Here is a 17,307-nt window from a genome sequence, read left to right on the forward strand (position 1 = left end):
TTTAGACTTATTTTAAAAAAGAGAGAATTTTGGAAAATATGTACTGAAAAAAAAAAAAAAAGACTGACCCACTCGAAATGCTAGTGGTTTTCCTTTATTTAATTTTTCTTGTTCTCTGTGGTGGGCTAACACTTTCTGAAGAAGCATCTGGGCTAACTCCTTTTTCCTGCTGTGTGTTGATTCTACAAGAGTTATGGCCTCTGCCAAACAGGCCCTCTGGCCTTGGATTAAACCAGCATAGAGTTTATCCATAAGTCTTTGTTCTTTATCAGAAAGTCCTTCTGTATGTTCCTCTAAGGTTGTTTGCAGACATAATTTTCTTGTTAAGCCATCTGATGGCAGCATCCACTTTGCACAATGGAGTCCAGGAGAACTGAGGGGCTGAGCACACGGGACTCCAGATCCAAGGTGAGGACTCGGGTGAAAGATCAAGCGGTAACATCGGAAAGGTGTTCTCATAAGGCCTTTTAGGAAGTGCTGGTGAGGACGCTGGAGCAGCATGGGAATATTCATTGTGCTTGTAATCGAAGAAAACGCTGGATGGTTTTTGGTTCAATGTGACTTGTGACTCCCTAAAAGGGGAAAAAAAAACATATTTCGCCAGTTCAACATCCAACTAAGATATTAAAGTGGTGAAGCGGCAAGCTTAGTGTCCTCCCTAGATTCTAAAACACAGAATCAGGGATTTTGATAGTACAAAGGCATAAAAGTTTCTTTCGAAACTTAAGAGCGAAGACTCCCACCTTGTCCAGGGTTAATATTCAGAGTAACCCAAACCATGAAACTGTTGCTCTGCTGTGAAGTGCACAGCACATTAAAATTTTCTTTTAAACAAAAACCAAACCAACTCCCTCCCCTCCAAAAAAACCACAACCCATTAGGATAGAAACTTTATATAATGTTATTTTCTTCTGTCTACAAACCTTTTATTTATCATAACAATTTCCTCAGATTGAATATACCCTATTTTGAAACTCATTCAATAGGTTAAAAAAAAAATTCCTTTGTTATTCATCTCCACAAAAGGAAAGTGCCTAGTAATACAGGCACTGAGGCATAAGTTTAGATCCATGTACGTATTCAAATGGGCTTCCCTGGTAGCTCAGCTGGTAAAGAATCCACCTGCAATGCAGGAGACCCTGGTTCAATTCTTGAGTTGGGAAGATCCCCTGGAGGAGGGCATGGCAACCCACTCCAGTGCTTGTGCCTGGAGAATCCCATGGCCAGAGAAGCCTGGTGGGCTACAGTCCATGGGGTCACAAAGAGTGGGACACAACTGAGCGACTGAGCACAGCATAGCATGTATTCAACAGACTCACCTGGAACACAGACAGACGCCAAGAATGGTCTAACATTCCACACAAACCACCACAACCACCAACACAAGCCTGTGTGGGAAATGAACTGTGGGCTTTCTGGAACCTGATCCAGTGTATCTCAAAGTATGGAAAGAACCACTTGGGTGCTTATTAAAACTACATACCCCAGCCGCAAGAATTAGAATCTCTGTGGGTAAGCACACTAAAGTCGGAACGACTATGGAATTGGACAAGGGTGTGTTACTTAGATTTACTGATATTCTGCTCCAGACTGTATTAGCCAATGAAGGCTGACAGGGTCCACTGAGAGTCAGGAGAGTGCAGAGGCTATGGGCCATGGCCACTCGGCATCTCTGCCGCTTAAGCAATAATGACCCTGGGCAAGCTACTTAACCACTGTGTGCCTCAGCTTCCTCTCGAATTAAGAGAACAGATCAAGGACTAGGAAAGCTGTGAGAACAAAATGAGTTAATTCATATAAGCAGCTGGGGACAGTGCTTGGCACAGAGTAAGAGCTTAATAAACTTTATTAGCTTAATAAACTTAATTAGCTTTTATTATTGAGATGCCAATTTATAAAACTTTAGTAAAAATTATGTCAGGCTAATGACATATAATACTTAAGTCTCCATTCATGATTATTTGAAATTTTTGGTTTTCAAGTACCATGTAGCACAATGAAATAAAGTACTTTATTGCTCTAAAGTATCTCTCTAAATTATATTTCAAGGCCAGCAGAAAATTAATTTTAACTAAATAACAGTTTTACTAGGAGAAAAAAAGAAACATTTTAAGATTTTTTGTATTGTTAGAACTATAACTGCTCATCATTTTTCTATTGGTCTTATTCTACAAGTACAATTTAATTTAAAATGTGTAAAAATGTATCCAAAAGTTCAAAACATCCACTACTACCCTTCACAGAAATACACAGAGAGACATTTAAAACAAAAAAAGTTAAGAGGGGTTCTATTTTGGAAGCTGTCTTCAAGACCACATTAAACACACTTCTCATCCACACCACTATCACCACCACCAAACTGGACACGCACAGGCAAGGCGATCTTCTGAGCAGTACTACCGTCCACGTCCCATGCCAGGTTACAAGAGTAACAGTGAAAAAAAAAAAGATAATGTTTTGACGGTGGTGACAATCATATTTTATTGTGCTCCAGTCACCGTGCTATAAACTTCTATATCAGCACCCAAAGGCTGCTGCAACAAATCACCATAAACTCCGTGGATTAAAACCACAGAAACCTATCTCATGGTTCTGGAGGTGGGAAGTCAGAGACCAAAATGTTAGGAGGACGTCGCTCCCTCTGAAGGCTCTAGATGGAGACTTCCCTGCTCCTCCCAGCTTCCTGGGGCATCAGGGGCTCCTCAGCTCATAGTTAAAAGACTCCAATATCTGCCTCCTTCTTCACATGGCCTACTCTTTGTGTCTCTCTTCTGTGTGGGTATTTATCACTGAATTGGGCCCATTCAGATAATCCAAGATGGTCTCATCCCAAGGTCTTTAACTTAATTATATCTGCAAAGATCCTTTGTCCAAAGAGAATCACATTCTTCAGTTCCAGAGATAAGGACGTGGACAAATCATTTTAGAGACCACCATTCACTCCACTACACCTCCTTTGCTGGACTGCCTCATTATCTTACCCTAAATGGTCTAAACCCAGCACTTCAACAGCTCATAGTACTACAAACACTGTGTTTGGAGAAAGAACAACGCACTGTGAGAACAGACAGGTCATGGAAAAGAACTTTCCTGGGGCAGGAGAAGGTTCAAAGTCACCGAGGAGTCAATGCCGGGGCTGGGTCTGAAAGGTTAAATAAAGCTGCAAAAGGAAGAGGCAGGCCTTCCAGGCTGAGGACGTACTTGTACAGAGGCTGAGCTTGGTCTCTACCACATCAGAGAAGACTGAGGAACTCAAAGAAGCAGACACTGGGCATATATATTGGGTTGGCCAAAAAGTTTGTTTGGGTTTTCCAAGCTGTTACAGGAAGACATGAATGACCTTCTTGGCCAACCCAATATATGGAACTAGTGCTACCCAGGCTGCAGGAGGGCCGAGAGGAGCTACTCCACGTTCAAGGTCAGGAGGGGCGACCTCGTCCAAGGTAATGAGCAGTGGCTGCGCTTTGCTGGAGCAGCCGTGAAGAGATACCCCACATCCAAGGTAAGAGAAACCCAAGTGAGACGGTAGGTGTTACGAGAGGACATCAGAGGGCAGACACACTAAAACCATAATCACAGAAAACTAGTCAATCTAATCACATGGACCACAGCCTTGTCTAACTCAATGAAACTAAGCCAAGCCCTGTGGGGCCACCCAAGACGGGTGGGTCATGGTGGAGAGATCTGACAGAATGTGGTCCACTGGAGAAGGGAATGGCAAACCACTTCAGTATTCTTGCCTTGAGAACCCCATGAACAGTATGAAAAAGCAAAATGATAGGATACTGAAAGAGGAACTCCCCAAGTCGGTAGATGCCCAATATGCTACTGGAGATCAGTGGAGAAATAACTCCAGAAAGAATGAAGGGATGGACCAAAGCAAAAACAGTACCCAGTTGTGGATGTGACTGGTGATAGAAGCAAGGTCCGATGCTGTAAAGAGCAATATTGCATAGGAACATGGAATGTCAGGTCCATGAATCAAGGCAAATTGGAAGTGGTCAAACAGGAGATGGCAAGAGTGAACATTGACATTCTAGGAATCAGCGAACTAAAACGGACTGAAATGGGTGAATTTAACTCAGATGAGCAAATTGGAAGTGGTCAAACAGGAGATGGCAAGAGTGAACATTGACATTCTAGGAATCAGCGAACTAAAACGGACTGAAATGGGTGAATTTAACTCAGATGACCATTATATCTACTACTGTGGGCAGGAATCCCTTAGAAGAAATGGAGTAGCAATCATGGTCAACAGAAGAGTCCGAAATGCAGTACTTGGATGCAATCTCAAAAACGACAGAATGATCTCTGTTCGTTTCCAAGGTAAACTATTCAATATCACGGTGATTCAAGCCTATGCCCCAACCAGTAACGCTGAAGAAGCTGAAGTTGAATGGTTCTATGAAGACCTACACAACCTTTTAGAACTAACGCCCAAAAAAGATGTCCTTTTCATTATAGGGGACTCGAATGCAAAAGTAGGAAGTCAAGAAACACCTGGGGCAACAGGCAAATTTGGCCTTGGAGTATGGAATGAAGCAAGGCAAAGGCTAAAAGAGTTTTGCCAAGAGAACACAAACACCCTCTTCCAACAACACAAGAGAAGACTCTACACATGGACATCACCAGATGGTCAACACTGAAATCAGATTGATTATATTCTTTGTAGCCAAAGATGGAGAAGCTCTATACAGTCAGCAAAAACAAAACCGGGAGCTGACTGTGGCTCAGATCATGAACTCCTTATTGCCAAATTCAGACTTAAATTGAAGAAAGTAGGGAAAACAACTAGACCATTCAGCTATGACCTAAATCAAATTCCTTATGATTATACAGTGGAAGTGAGAAATAGATTTAAGGGACTAGATCTGATAGACAGAGTGCCTGATGAACTATGGACGGAGGTTCGTGACATTGTACAGGAGACAGGGATCAAGACCATCCCCATGGAAAAGAAATGCAAAAAAGCAAAATGGCTGTCTGAGGAGGCCTTACAAATAGCTGTGAAAAGGAGAGAAGGAAAGATATAAGCATCTGAATGCAGAGTTCCAAAGAATAGCAAGGAGAGATAAGAAAGCCTTCCTCAGTGATCAATGCAAAGAAATAGAGGAAAACAACAGAATGGGAAAGACTAGAGATCTCTTCAAGAAAATTAGAGATACCAAGGGAACATTTCATGCAAAGATGGGCTTGATAAAGGACAGAAATGGTATGGACCTAACAGAAGCAGAAGATATTAAGAAGAGGTGGCAAGAATACACAGAAGAATTGTACAAAAAAGATCTTCACGACCCAGATAATCACGATGATGTGATCACTGACCTAGAGTCAGACATCCTGGAATGTGAAGTCAAGTGGGCCTTAGAAAGCATCACTACGAACAAAGCTAGTGGAGGTGATGGAACTCCAGTTAAGCTATTTCGAATCCTGAAAGATGATGCTGTGAAAGTGCTGCACTCAATATACCAGCAAATTTGGAAAAGTCAGCAGTGGCCACAGGACTGGAAAAGGTCAGTTTTCATTCCAATCCCAAAGAAAGGCAATGCCAAAGAATGCTCAAACTACTGCACAATTGCACTCATCTCACAGGCTAGCAAAGTAATGCTCAAAATTCTCCAAGCCAGGCTTCAGCAATATGTGAACCGTGAACTTTCTGATGTTCAAGCTGGTTTTAGAAAAGGCAGAGGAACCAGAGATCAAATTGCCAACATGCGCTGGATCATGGAAAAAGCAAGAGAGTTCCAGAAAAACATCATCTATTTCTGCTTTATTGACTATGCCAAAGCCTTTGACTGTGTGGACCACAATAAACGGTGGAAAATTTTGAAAGAGATGGGAATACCAGACCACCTGACCTGCCTCTTGAGAAATCTGTATGCAGGTCAGGAAGCAACAGTTAGAACTGGACATGGAACAACAGACTGGTTCCAAATAGGAAAAGCAGTACGTCAAGGCTGTATATTGTCACCCTGCTTATTTAACTTATATGCAGAGTACATCATGAGAAACGCTGGGCTGGAAGAAACACAAGCTGGAATCAAGATTGCCGGGAGAAATATCAATCACCTCAGATATGCAGATGACACCACCGTTATGGTAGAAAGTGAAGAGGAACTAAAAAGCCTCTTGATGAAAGTGAAAGAGGAGAGTGAAAAAGTTGGCTTAAAGTTCAACATTCAGAAAACTAAGATCATGGCAGCTGGTCCCATCACTTCCTGGCAAATAGATGGGGAAACAATGCAAACAGTGACAGACTTTATTTTGGGGGGGCTCCAAAATCACTGCAGATGGTGACTGCAGCCATGAAATTAAAAGATGTTTGCTCCTTGGAAGAAAAGATATGACCAACCTAGACAGCATATTAAAAAGCAGAGACATTACTTTGCCAACAAAGGTCTGTCTAGTCAAAGCTTTGGTTTTTCCAGTGGTCATGTACGGATGTGAGAGTTGGACTGTAAAGACAGCTGAGATCTGAAGGATTGATGTTTCTGAACTGTGGTGTTGGAGATGACTCTTGAGAGTCCCTTGGACTGCAAAGAGATCCACCCAGTCCATCCTAAAGGAAATCAGTCCTGAATACTCATTGGAAGGACTGATGTTGAAGCTGAAACTCCAATCCAGTGAAGAACTGATTCATTTGAGAAAACCCTGATGCTGGGAAAGATTGAAAGTGAGAAAAGAAGGGGACAATAGAGAAGGAGATGGTTGGATGGCCTCATCAACTCAATGGACATGAATTTGGGTAAACGCCGGGAGTTGGCGATGGACAGGGAGGCCTGGCGTGCTGCACTCCACGGGGTTGTGACTGAGCGACTGAACTGAGCTTCCATGTTAGGATCCTCAAAGTTTGCCACGGAGTCTGACACACTGCAATTATTCTAAAGAATGCTAATCTGATCTTATTTCATTTCCCACTTGCCTGTCACTCAAGAGTGTATGAACCATTTCGAGTACTTTATTTCACTTTACTCTCCCAGACAATTCCATGAAGACAACTGGATAGTTATTATCATTTAATAAGAGAAACTAAGAGTGAGTTCGGAGAAGGCGATGGCACCCTACTCCGGTATCTCGCCTGGAAAAATCCCATGAACGGAGGAGCCCTGTGGTCCATGGGGTCACTAAGAGTCAGACACGACTGAGCGACTTCACTTTCCCTTTTCACTTTCATGCACTGGAGAAGGAAATGGCAGCCCACTCCAGTGTTCTTGCCTGGAGAATCCCAGGGACGGGGGAGCCTGGTGGGCTGCCGTCTATGGGGTCGCACAGAGTCGGACACGACTGAATCGACTTAGCAGCAGCAGCAGCAGCAAGAGTGAGTTAGCTGACTACAGTCATAGCCAGTGGACTCAAACCCAGGTTTTTGACTCCCTGTGGCATTTTTTTCTCCATAAATTGTTTTAGAATAAAGGAGCTCCTTTGGGAAATAGATATTAGTAACTCTGTGCCTCCCAAAGTGGTAAGAAGAGTTTTCAGTGTACAGTGATGGGGTAGCATTAGGAGGAGCCAAAGAACAAGTTACATTTAAAATATTTAATTAACTTAATTAAAAGAATTTTTTACATTAATTCTTTAATTAATTCTTACCATGACAAACTCTTACCCAACAGACCTATGCTCTCAAAAAGAGCAAAGTAATATAAAGAGAAAGAGAGAAACAAGATCTTTAAGCATGCATTCAATACCTGATCATCTACTACATGTCATGCAGTAGTTTAGCACTGGGGATGCAACATTGATCTAACAGGACAATATCTCTTGCCCCCATGAAGCTAACATCCACGTAAGGGAAACAGACAACAGGCTAGGAATAAGAAGGTCAGTGTGGCCGGAGGTGAATGAGCAAGAAAGAAAGTGTAAGGGAGAAGGCCAAAGAGGGGGTCAGATACAGGGCCTGAAAGATGACTGGAAGGAATTCGACTTTGAGTGAAAGGGAAGTCAAGGGAGAGAGGAGAACCCAATCTGACTTCCCTTCAGATCAAAGGGATCTGATGCATATGCAAGAACAGAAAGGGTAAGAGCAGCTAAGAAACTACTGCAAAAATGCAGATGAGATAACAGAGACCGCGACCAGGTGGGCTGGAGTTAGATGCTGGATGAATTCTGGAGGAGCTGGTAATACATGAGACGTGGATGGGAGAGAAAGAGAACCCTTAAGGATGAGGCACAGGTTTTATCTTGCGCCAACATCCATTGATCATAGAAAGAGCAAGGGGATTCCAGAAAAACGTCTACTTCTGCTTCACTGAGTAAGCTAAAGCCTCTGACTGTGAGGATGACAAAAAACTGTGGAAAATTCTTAAAGAGATGGGATTACCAGACCATCTTAACTGCCTCCTGAGAAACCTGTATGCAGGTCAAGAAGCAACAGTTAGAACCGGACACGGAACAATGGACTGGTTCAAAATTGGGAAAGGAGTACATCAAGGCTGTATATTGTCACCCTGCTTATTTAACTTCTATGCAGAGCGGTGGTGGTGGTGGTGGTGGTTTAATAGCTAAGTCGTGTCCAACTCTTGTGACCTCAGGGACTGTAGCCTGCCAGGCTCTTCTATCCATGGGACTCTCCAGGCAAGAATACTGGAATGGGTTGCCATTTCCTTCTCCAGGGGATCTTCCCAACCTAGTAATGGAACCCGGGTCTCCTGCACTTCAGGCAGATTCTTTACCAACTGAGCCCCCTCTATGTGGAGTACATCATGCTAAATGCTGGACTGGATGAACCAAAACTGGAATCAAGATTGTTGGGAGAAGTATAAACAACCTTAGAAATACAGATAACAACACTCTAATGGCAGAAAGTGAAGAGGAACTAAAGAGCCTCTTGATGAAGGTGAGAGAGGAGAGTGAAAAAGCTGGCTTAAAACTCAACATTCAAAAAACTAAGATCATGGCAGCTGGTCCCATCACTTTATAGCAAATAGATGGGGAAACAATGCAAACAGTGCCAGATTTAATTTTCTTGGACTCCAAAATCACTGTGGATGGTGACTGCAGCCATGAAATTAAAAGACACTTGCTCCTTGGAAGAAAAGCTAGACAAACCTAGACAGAGTATTAAAAAGCAGAGACATCACTTTGCCAACAAAGGTCCGTCTAATCAAAGCTATGGTTTTTCCAGTAGTCATGTATGGGTGTGAGAGCTGAACCATTAAAGGGGCTGAGCACCAAAGAATTAATGATATTGAACTGTGATGTTGGAAAAGACTCGTGAGAGTCTCTTGGACTGCAAGGAGATCAAACCAGTCAATTCTAAAGGAAATCAACCCTGAAGGACTGGTGTGAAGCTGAAGCTCCAACTCTTGGCCACCTGATGCCAAGATTCAACTCACTGTGACTCTGATGCCGGGAAAGATTGAAGGCAGGAGGAGAGGGGGGCACCAGAGGATGACATGGTTGGATGGCATCACTGACTCAACGGACATGAGTTTGAGCGAACGCCAGGAGCCAGTGAAGGACAGGGAAGCCTGATGTTCATGGGGTGGCAAAGAGTCGGACACAACTTGTGACTGAACAACAACAATAAATATCACTAGAATATAGATTTTGCTCTAACATTTAGAATAGTGATTTCTTACAACAATTTATTTGTAGTTCTTCTCAGAAAATCCATGCCAGCTATCTGACAAGCTTATGGCTTATATCGTAGGATTTATAACAATTTGGGATTGTAAAGTTCCCTGCCCTTTCATGCCAACAGAAATCTGAAAAGGTCTTTAAATGAAAAGAAAGAGCCAGGAAGAGGATAACATTTTAGGTCATTCATTCTTTGCCAAAACTAGAAAGCTATCCACATGTATATAATTCCAGAATTTTATACTTTCAAATCTCTCCCTGAGGGCTGATTTTCTTGGTGCTTCCAAACCCTCTGGACCTTCTGAAAGGCAGAGCAGCAGCTGCTACCTTTTACTGAATGTTGACGATGTGTGAGCTATTGAGCAGGCATTCCCTCAGCTAAGCCTGCGAACAGCAGACAAGAGTCCATTTCACAGGTGAGGCTCGTAAGGCGAGGCTGACTGACCAACGCCTAACAACCAGTGGCAGAATCTGGGGAAACTACAGATTTCATTGAGCCAGATAACCTCAGATATGCAGATGACACCACCCTTATGGCAGAAAGTGAAGAGGAACTAAAAAGCCTCTTGATGAAAGTGAAAGTTGTGAAAGATGAAAGAGTGAAAAAGTGGGCTTAAAGCTCAACATTCAGAAAACGAAGATCATGGCATCCGGTCCCACCACTTCATGGGAAATGATGGGGAAACAGTGGAAACAGTGTCAGACTTTATTTTTTTGAGCTCCAAAATCACTGCAGATGGTGACTGCAGCCATGAAATTAAAAGATGCTTACTCCTTGGAAGTAAAGTTATGACCAACCTAGATAGCATATTCAAAAGCAGAGACATTACTTTGCCAACAAAGGTTCGTCTAGTCAAGGCTATGGTTTTTCCTGTGGTCATGTATGGATGTGAGAGTTGGACTGTGAAGAAGGCTGAGCGCCAAAGTATTGCTGCTTTTGAACTGTGGTGTTGGAGAAGACTCTTGAGAGTCCCTTGGACTGCAAGGAGATCCAACCAGTCCATTCTGAAGGAGATCAGCCCTGGGATTGCTTTGGAAGGAATGATGCTAGAGCTGAAACTCCAGTACTTTGGCCACCTCATGCTAAGAGTTGACTCATTGGAAAAGAGTATGATGCTGGGAGGGATTGAGGGCAGGAGGAGAAGGGGACGACAGAGGATGAGATGGCTGGATGGCATCACTGACTCGATGGACGTGAGTCTGGGTGAACTCTGGGAGTTGGTGATGGACAGGGAGGCCAGGCGTGCTGCGATTCATGGGGTCGCAAAGAGTCGGACACGACTGAGTGACTGAACTGAACTGATATAGTATCAACTCTAGATTCTTGTATAAAAAGAGGAGTGGTGTCATGTCGCATTAAGGGAACACCAAATAATATCTGGTTATGGCACAGGCTGTTTATCTTCGTGTTGTTCCTTTCTCTCTCTCTCTTTGGCTTAGGCCAAAAGGAAAACTTAATTTACATTTTCTGTACAAACCTTATCAGTAGGAGATCCTAATAATATATTAGGTGAAAGAATAGACCAAATTTCTAAAATTTTTAATGTTTTCTTGCTCTACACAGAATAATTCCACTTGACAACTAAATGTAAAATATACTTAAACCCATTAATTTCACAAAACCAACTGGATTTTTAAAGAAGTCCGTAAACTTTTTAAAAGCCAATACAGAGGATTTCCCTCGTTATTGATCCAGTGGTTAAGAATCCGCCTGCCAATACAAGGCACATGGGTTCAACGATCCCTAGTCCGAAAGATTCCACATGCCTTGGAACAAATAAAGCCCGTGTGCTATTACTACCAAAGCCTGCAAGCCATAGAGCCTGTGCTCTGCAAGGAGGAGCCACCGCGATGAGAAGCCTGTGCAGCACAATGAAGGGCAGCCCCCGTTCACTGCAACTAGAAAAAGCCCGCACGCGGCAGGGAAGATGAAGTGCAGTCAAAAGTAATAATACAGAAATAAATCACAATAACGGCTCTTGCTCACAGTTTTTAAAAAGCGCCAATACGACTCCACCTTCCATGAGCACCTTTCTGCCTGGATGTACATGTCACAGACAGAACAGACTAAGTCTCCTACAGTGGCAAAATCATGCAGGCCCAGGTGGCTCAGCGGTAGAGAACCTGCCTGCCAATGCAGGAGACCTGGGGTCAATCCTGGTCCGGGAAGATCCACTGAAGAGGAAATGGCAACCCACTCCAGTATTCTTGCCTGGGAAATCCCATGGACAGAGGAGCCTGGCGGGCTACAGTCCATGGGGTTGCAGAACAGTCTGACACAACTTAGCAACTAAGCAACAACAGGGAGAAGGACTTCCCACCTGCTCATGTGTCTAAGCACCTTTTCTTGCTTTCTTAGGGAAAGAAATCAAAGAAGCTGGCCAATAATCAAACTGTTTCAATCAATTTTCACAATTCCTAAGAGTATGGTTTCATCCTACAACTTTACACTGAGCACCAGGAAAATAAAAAGAAATTTTGTGGCACTTAAAACACTCAGTAAGATACCTCAAAGCAACACTATTCCTAATAAACCAGAAAGTCTACTTATTAATATATAATGAAAGCACCAAGTAGGCAAAAATACTGAAAGAGGTTGGGTAAGTACCTCCCCTCTCCTGCAAGAGGGTTCATATGGACAGCAGGTGCGTGGTTTCACATTTGTTTTCCTCTAAATATCTTTTACATCCATTCCATTCTCTTACCATCACGCCCACATTTCTCTACTATAATGGCTTTCAAACTCTGACAGAAGTTCATAGAAAGAAACACACTTACACTAGTCAATACACAGACATATACCTGAAACGAGCTTCACAAAACATTTTTTATCCCTATTGCATGTGCTATATGCTAATACTTTTCAAGTTTTTCTTAAAATGAAGATCATAATCTGCCAATGGGCACAACCTATTATAGCCATTGCTATGGCCAGTATTTTTAACAAACTTGTCTTTATGGAAATTTTAAAAAATTGTGCATCAAAAGACAATGTCAACAGAGTAAAAAGCAACCCACAGGATGGGAGAAAATACTTGCAAATCATATACCCGACACGAGATTAATATCCAGAATATATAAAGAACTTCTGAAACTCAGCAACAGAAACAACCCAAATCAAAAATGTGCCAAGGGCTTGAACAGACAGTTCTCCAGGAAGATACACAAATGATTAATATACACATGAAAAGATATTCACCATCATCAATCATAAAGACAATGCAATTTAAAACTACAATGAGATACCACCCCACACCCATTAGAATGACTGCTAACTATGGCCATTATTAATTCATCTTCCATACTACCACTTATCCTTATAAAATGTAAAACTGACTATATTACTCTACTTAAAATACTTTAAAATGCTTAAAATACTTTAAAAGTTCCTTGTGTATTATTTGTTAAATTTTTTCTCCCCTGTGATTTAGCCATTCATTCATTGAGCAACTATTCACTAAGAGTCTACGGACCTCTGTTGTTAGGAGCTCTGTTATATCCTAGGAGCTCTGTTAAGGCCTTAGCATTCATTGGTATACGGATCCAACATGGCTCCTAACATGACGTTTATAATCCAGCCAGGACAGTCATTAAATAAGTTTCATATTCTTTATGAGTGCTCTTATCCACCTTTCCAAGTGAATTCATCCCCCTCCTCCACTCTTATCATATTGCTATAACTATCCCGATCTGCACGAAGGTCCCAGAAAGGCTCAGTCTTTTATACATCGTGGCCATTGTCCTTGATGTCCCTTCTACTTGGAATGCCTTAATCGCCTCACAAATTCCTCCTCAGCCTTCAAGATCAGCTTAAAAGGGTCTCCTCTAAAAACATTTCTGTGGCCTCCTTTCTACACTCCCTCAGTCACCATTTCTAACTCTTGAAATCAGCATTACAATGCTGATCACATCATTTTGTGACCATTTTTTAAATAGTGTCAGTCTTCCTAGACTCAGTTATCACTGGATCCACAACATAGTTTATCAGTCACAGAATAAATGAATGAAGGTATGCTATAATTTTGTATGTATAACTCCATTATGTTGATTACTTAGTTGACTGATGTTTGAAAACTTACATTTTTCTAGATTTCACTGTATAAATGTATTTTTAAGACTTCCTTCTTAAAGTCTGATTTCAATATATGGATGTTTTCCTTCATTAAAAATTTGTTCGGCAGCAGCCACTCTGACTTGGAATATTTGTCTTGAAATTGATCCAATGAATATTCTTAATTTCAATAACTACTTTGGCAAGAAACAGCAGAGAGGATTTCCAAAATCAATACATTAGGTCAGTGTCTGCAGCACAACAGTTCATACAGGCAAAGTGGTGTTACACCATGTGTTTCCATTTCTCCAAGCCAATTACTTTTAATGTGAAGCTAGGCTGTCAGATGCCATCCATCTGTTTACCATCTCCCACCACCCCCATGCAGGAGACCCAGGTTCGATCCCTGGGTTGAGAAGATCCCCTGGAGAAAGACATGGCAACCCACTCCAGTATTCTTGCCTCGAGAATTCCATGGACAGAGGAGCCTGGAGGGCTCAGTTCGTGGGGTCGCAAGTTGGACCCAACTTAGCGACTAAATCACCACTACCACCCCCAGTGGAGGCTTTACTTTCTCCTTTTCAAATAATTTTCAGAAAATCTGGATAGAACAGAATGGCTTTTTAAATAAGCAACTTTTAACTAGGTCATTGTTATAAAAGAGTAATACAGAACATGCGCTGAACTCACGCAGGGAATATTCTAAAGTTCTCTGTCCACTTTACCTTTTATATTACTCTTCCAGTTAGGACTGAGTTCCCAACTTCTACTTTAAGGTATCAATCTTCTGGCTAAGTCTCGATTTTTCTAAATTCTATCACCAGCCAATGTTTAGATTCATTTCCACTGCTATTACCCTAGCTCAAATCTGAACTGGTCTTAAGGGGCTCTGAGACTAGCTATAGTACCTGGGCAATCTCTACTACTCTCCATATGAAAATATTAAGACTTACACACCAGAGTCAGACTATGAAATGAAATTGTGTACATGAGAGGGCCTGGCACCAACAGGTGTTAACCAACTGTAAGGAACCTTCTTTCCTTCTCTTTCCTCCCTTCCCCAATCCTCCATCTTGGAAGACGGAGCAAGACTTATACTGAACCATGAATGTGATCTTGCTAATCCACCTCAAATTCCTCCAACAGTTTCCCCCATGCCAGGACAGTAGTTCTCAGTGTGGTCCCCAGACCAACAGCAACTCCAGCAACTGAGAATGGACAAGAGGGAAATTCTCAAGTTCCACCCGAGAACTTCTGAAAGCAAGGTGGGGGCCATGCCTGCCACTCTCTCACAAACCTGCCAGGTGATTATGATGTCAACTCAAATTTGAGAACCAGTGCCTGAGGATAAAGTCTAGTCTCGTCTTGAAGAGTCTCCCAAACCAGTTTTCCTCCATTTATCGTACTTGCCTTCTCAGACTTCTCCTAAGGAGAGTTAACTTACGATCTTCCAAACCTGCTATTCACTTTCCAACTGAGATTTTACTCACTGGTTACATTCTCCTTTCTGTCTTTAAATATGTATTCTGCAGCATGCAGAATCTTTAGTTGTGAGATCTTAGTTCCCCCACCAAGGGATTGAACCCGGGGACCCCTACATTGGGAATGCAGAGTCCCAGTCACTAGACCAACAGGGAAGTCGTCTTTGGTTACCTTCTTCTCCTCCATGACACCTCTCCATTTCAACCCAGCTTAAATCCCACTGTTTTCTTAAATCCCTTCCTGACACAGTTTCCAGGAACTTTTTCCTCTCTTAATTCCAATTATTTCTGAGTACTCAGGTGATAATCTGCAGATGTCACAAACTGGCTGTTCCTGGCCATAGAGGGTATGTGAGTGCATAAAAGATTGGTTGCCAATAACAATAAAAATCAAGAAATATTACAAAGAGATTTTTGGCCTGTGATGGGGAAAGTCAGATCTGTGCATGAGGGACCCACATTCCCACATGGCAACAATCAGTGGAGGGGCACATGTTTCCAGCTTTTTCCATGCCAAATACAGGTTTTTAGACGTCTTCAAATATCTCAAACCGTAACTTACATTTCTTATGCAACTTTTTTTATTTTTATTTTTTGGCTCTCCTAATAGAACACAGCCCTTAAAGGAACTGAACTGTCCTGGTTTTCATTACCTTAAGCACAAAACGATATGGGTTTTCACTACACAAAAGAACATTTTGGACATTATAGACCCCCCAAACAAGTAGAAATGTACACAGGCTTTTGGGAAACTCCTGATTTTCTACCAAGTAGTGTTTGTTTTCCAAAGTATATTAGGGCACAACTCTCAAGGTAATTAAAAAATTTCATGCCATTTTGGCTTAGACTGTCTTTCATAATACCAATTTGTATTTATCTTTCATAATGATAAACACAAATTACTTGAACACAGTACGTCTGCTGGAAGAGACCTAGGCCACGCCCGGCACAGTATTTCACCGAAACTTGATGCTGTCTGCGACTTCCCGTCTAAGCCCTATTTTTATTTACTGATTTTTATTCCGTTAAAGACGAGGTTTAACCTCCCGCTTGGGTAGTTGCTACACTGAACTACAGTGCCTTTTTACAGGCCACCGTCTAGTTAACCATTTACCAGCGGCAAACTACGAGCCACCTTATGAAAACTGTCTTACTGCGGCACAAGGGTAAAATCACAAGCTTGTCCAAAATAATGAAAAATGGAACACGCTTTTCACAGAGAATCTCCTTTTTCAGGAGGAAACCAACCAACCTTCCCTGTGAATCCATTTTGCCGACGCTTGCTCGTTCACACGTTTCCCGCACCCCCATCATCATCGAACTCAATCACAGTCCCTTCCCCGAATTCCCCAGGGGGCGCCCCAGACGCAGAGCTGAGCCCCCGGCGGCCTGAGGCACGAGCCTGGCCCCAATCCGGACGCGGCGCGCAACCCCCGCCCCGTACTCACCCGCCCGCAGCCGTAAAAGTGCAGCGCCCTCCTGCCCCGCCCCTTCCGGCGAGCCGCTTCGCCCCGCCCCGCGCTCTCCCGAGCGCAGGCGCAGCGCCCACTGCCGGGTGTTGGGGCCCCGGGGAGCGACCCGGGGCTGGGCGGTGGCGTGGGGCGTGGCCTGGGTCCCTGCGGGCGTGGCCGCGGGATTCCGGAGTGTGACGGCGGTCCAGGGAGCCTGAAGGCCTGGCGGCGTTCTCGAGGGTGGGGAGGTCCGCGGGGCGACCCGCGGGGCGCCGGACATCTGTCTGAGAAGTTCAGCAGAGAAGGGCGGTTGACGGTCTTTAGGGATAGCTTTTGCCCTCCTGTCCAACGGCTCCAAAGGCGGAGAGTAAAGTCCTTCCTCTCCCAACCTCGGCGCTTCGCGAAGCCGGGGAGATGGAGCTCGAGTCCGGTCCGGGTCCGCGCAGCCAGCGGCGGTCCCATCCGCAACCTTTTCCTAACGCTTCCTGGAAGCTTAAAAGTATATGGGTGTACATATGTTCCCCTATATCTATATCTATGGCTGATTCATATTGATGTATGGCAGAGGCCAAGACAATATTGTAAAGCAAGTATCCTCTAATTAAAAAAATAACCATATGGGTGGAGGGTGAGACATGGGTCATTTGATAATCTGGTGAAATTAAGGGAACTAAAACTCAGCAAACAATTTCCAACCTGTGGGAGTGAATGCTCAGTGTTCAGTTGAAATACAACTTGAGTTTTT

At 43.1% G+C, this 17,307-nt stretch overlaps 1 protein-coding gene across 2 annotated transcripts in view; it reads right to left on the reverse strand.

The window, feature by feature from the left end:
- Window positions 1–16,696, reverse strand: part of MMAA (metabolism of cobalamin associated A) — a 28,879-nt gene extending 12,183 nt beyond the window's left edge. The window contains exons 1-2 of one of the 2 annotated variants that reach the window (XM_055550068.1): window positions 16,560–16,696; window positions 69–572 (exon numbers count right to left, since the gene is read on the reverse strand). In XM_055550068.1, the coding sequence (XP_055406043.1) occupies window positions 69–513 (445 nt within the window). In that variant the 5' untranslated portion in view covers window positions 514–572; window positions 16,560–16,696. The other variant, XM_055550067.1, reaches the window with a different exon arrangement.
- Window positions 16,697–17,307: the final 611 nt, after the last annotated feature.

The sequence above is a fragment of the Bubalus kerabau genome, chromosome 16 (assembly GCF_029407905.1).
Source record: "Bubalus kerabau isolate K-KA32 ecotype Philippines breed swamp buffalo chromosome 16, PCC_UOA_SB_1v2, whole genome shotgun sequence".
NCBI lineage: Eukaryota > Metazoa > Chordata > Mammalia > Artiodactyla > Bovidae > Bubalus > Bubalus kerabau.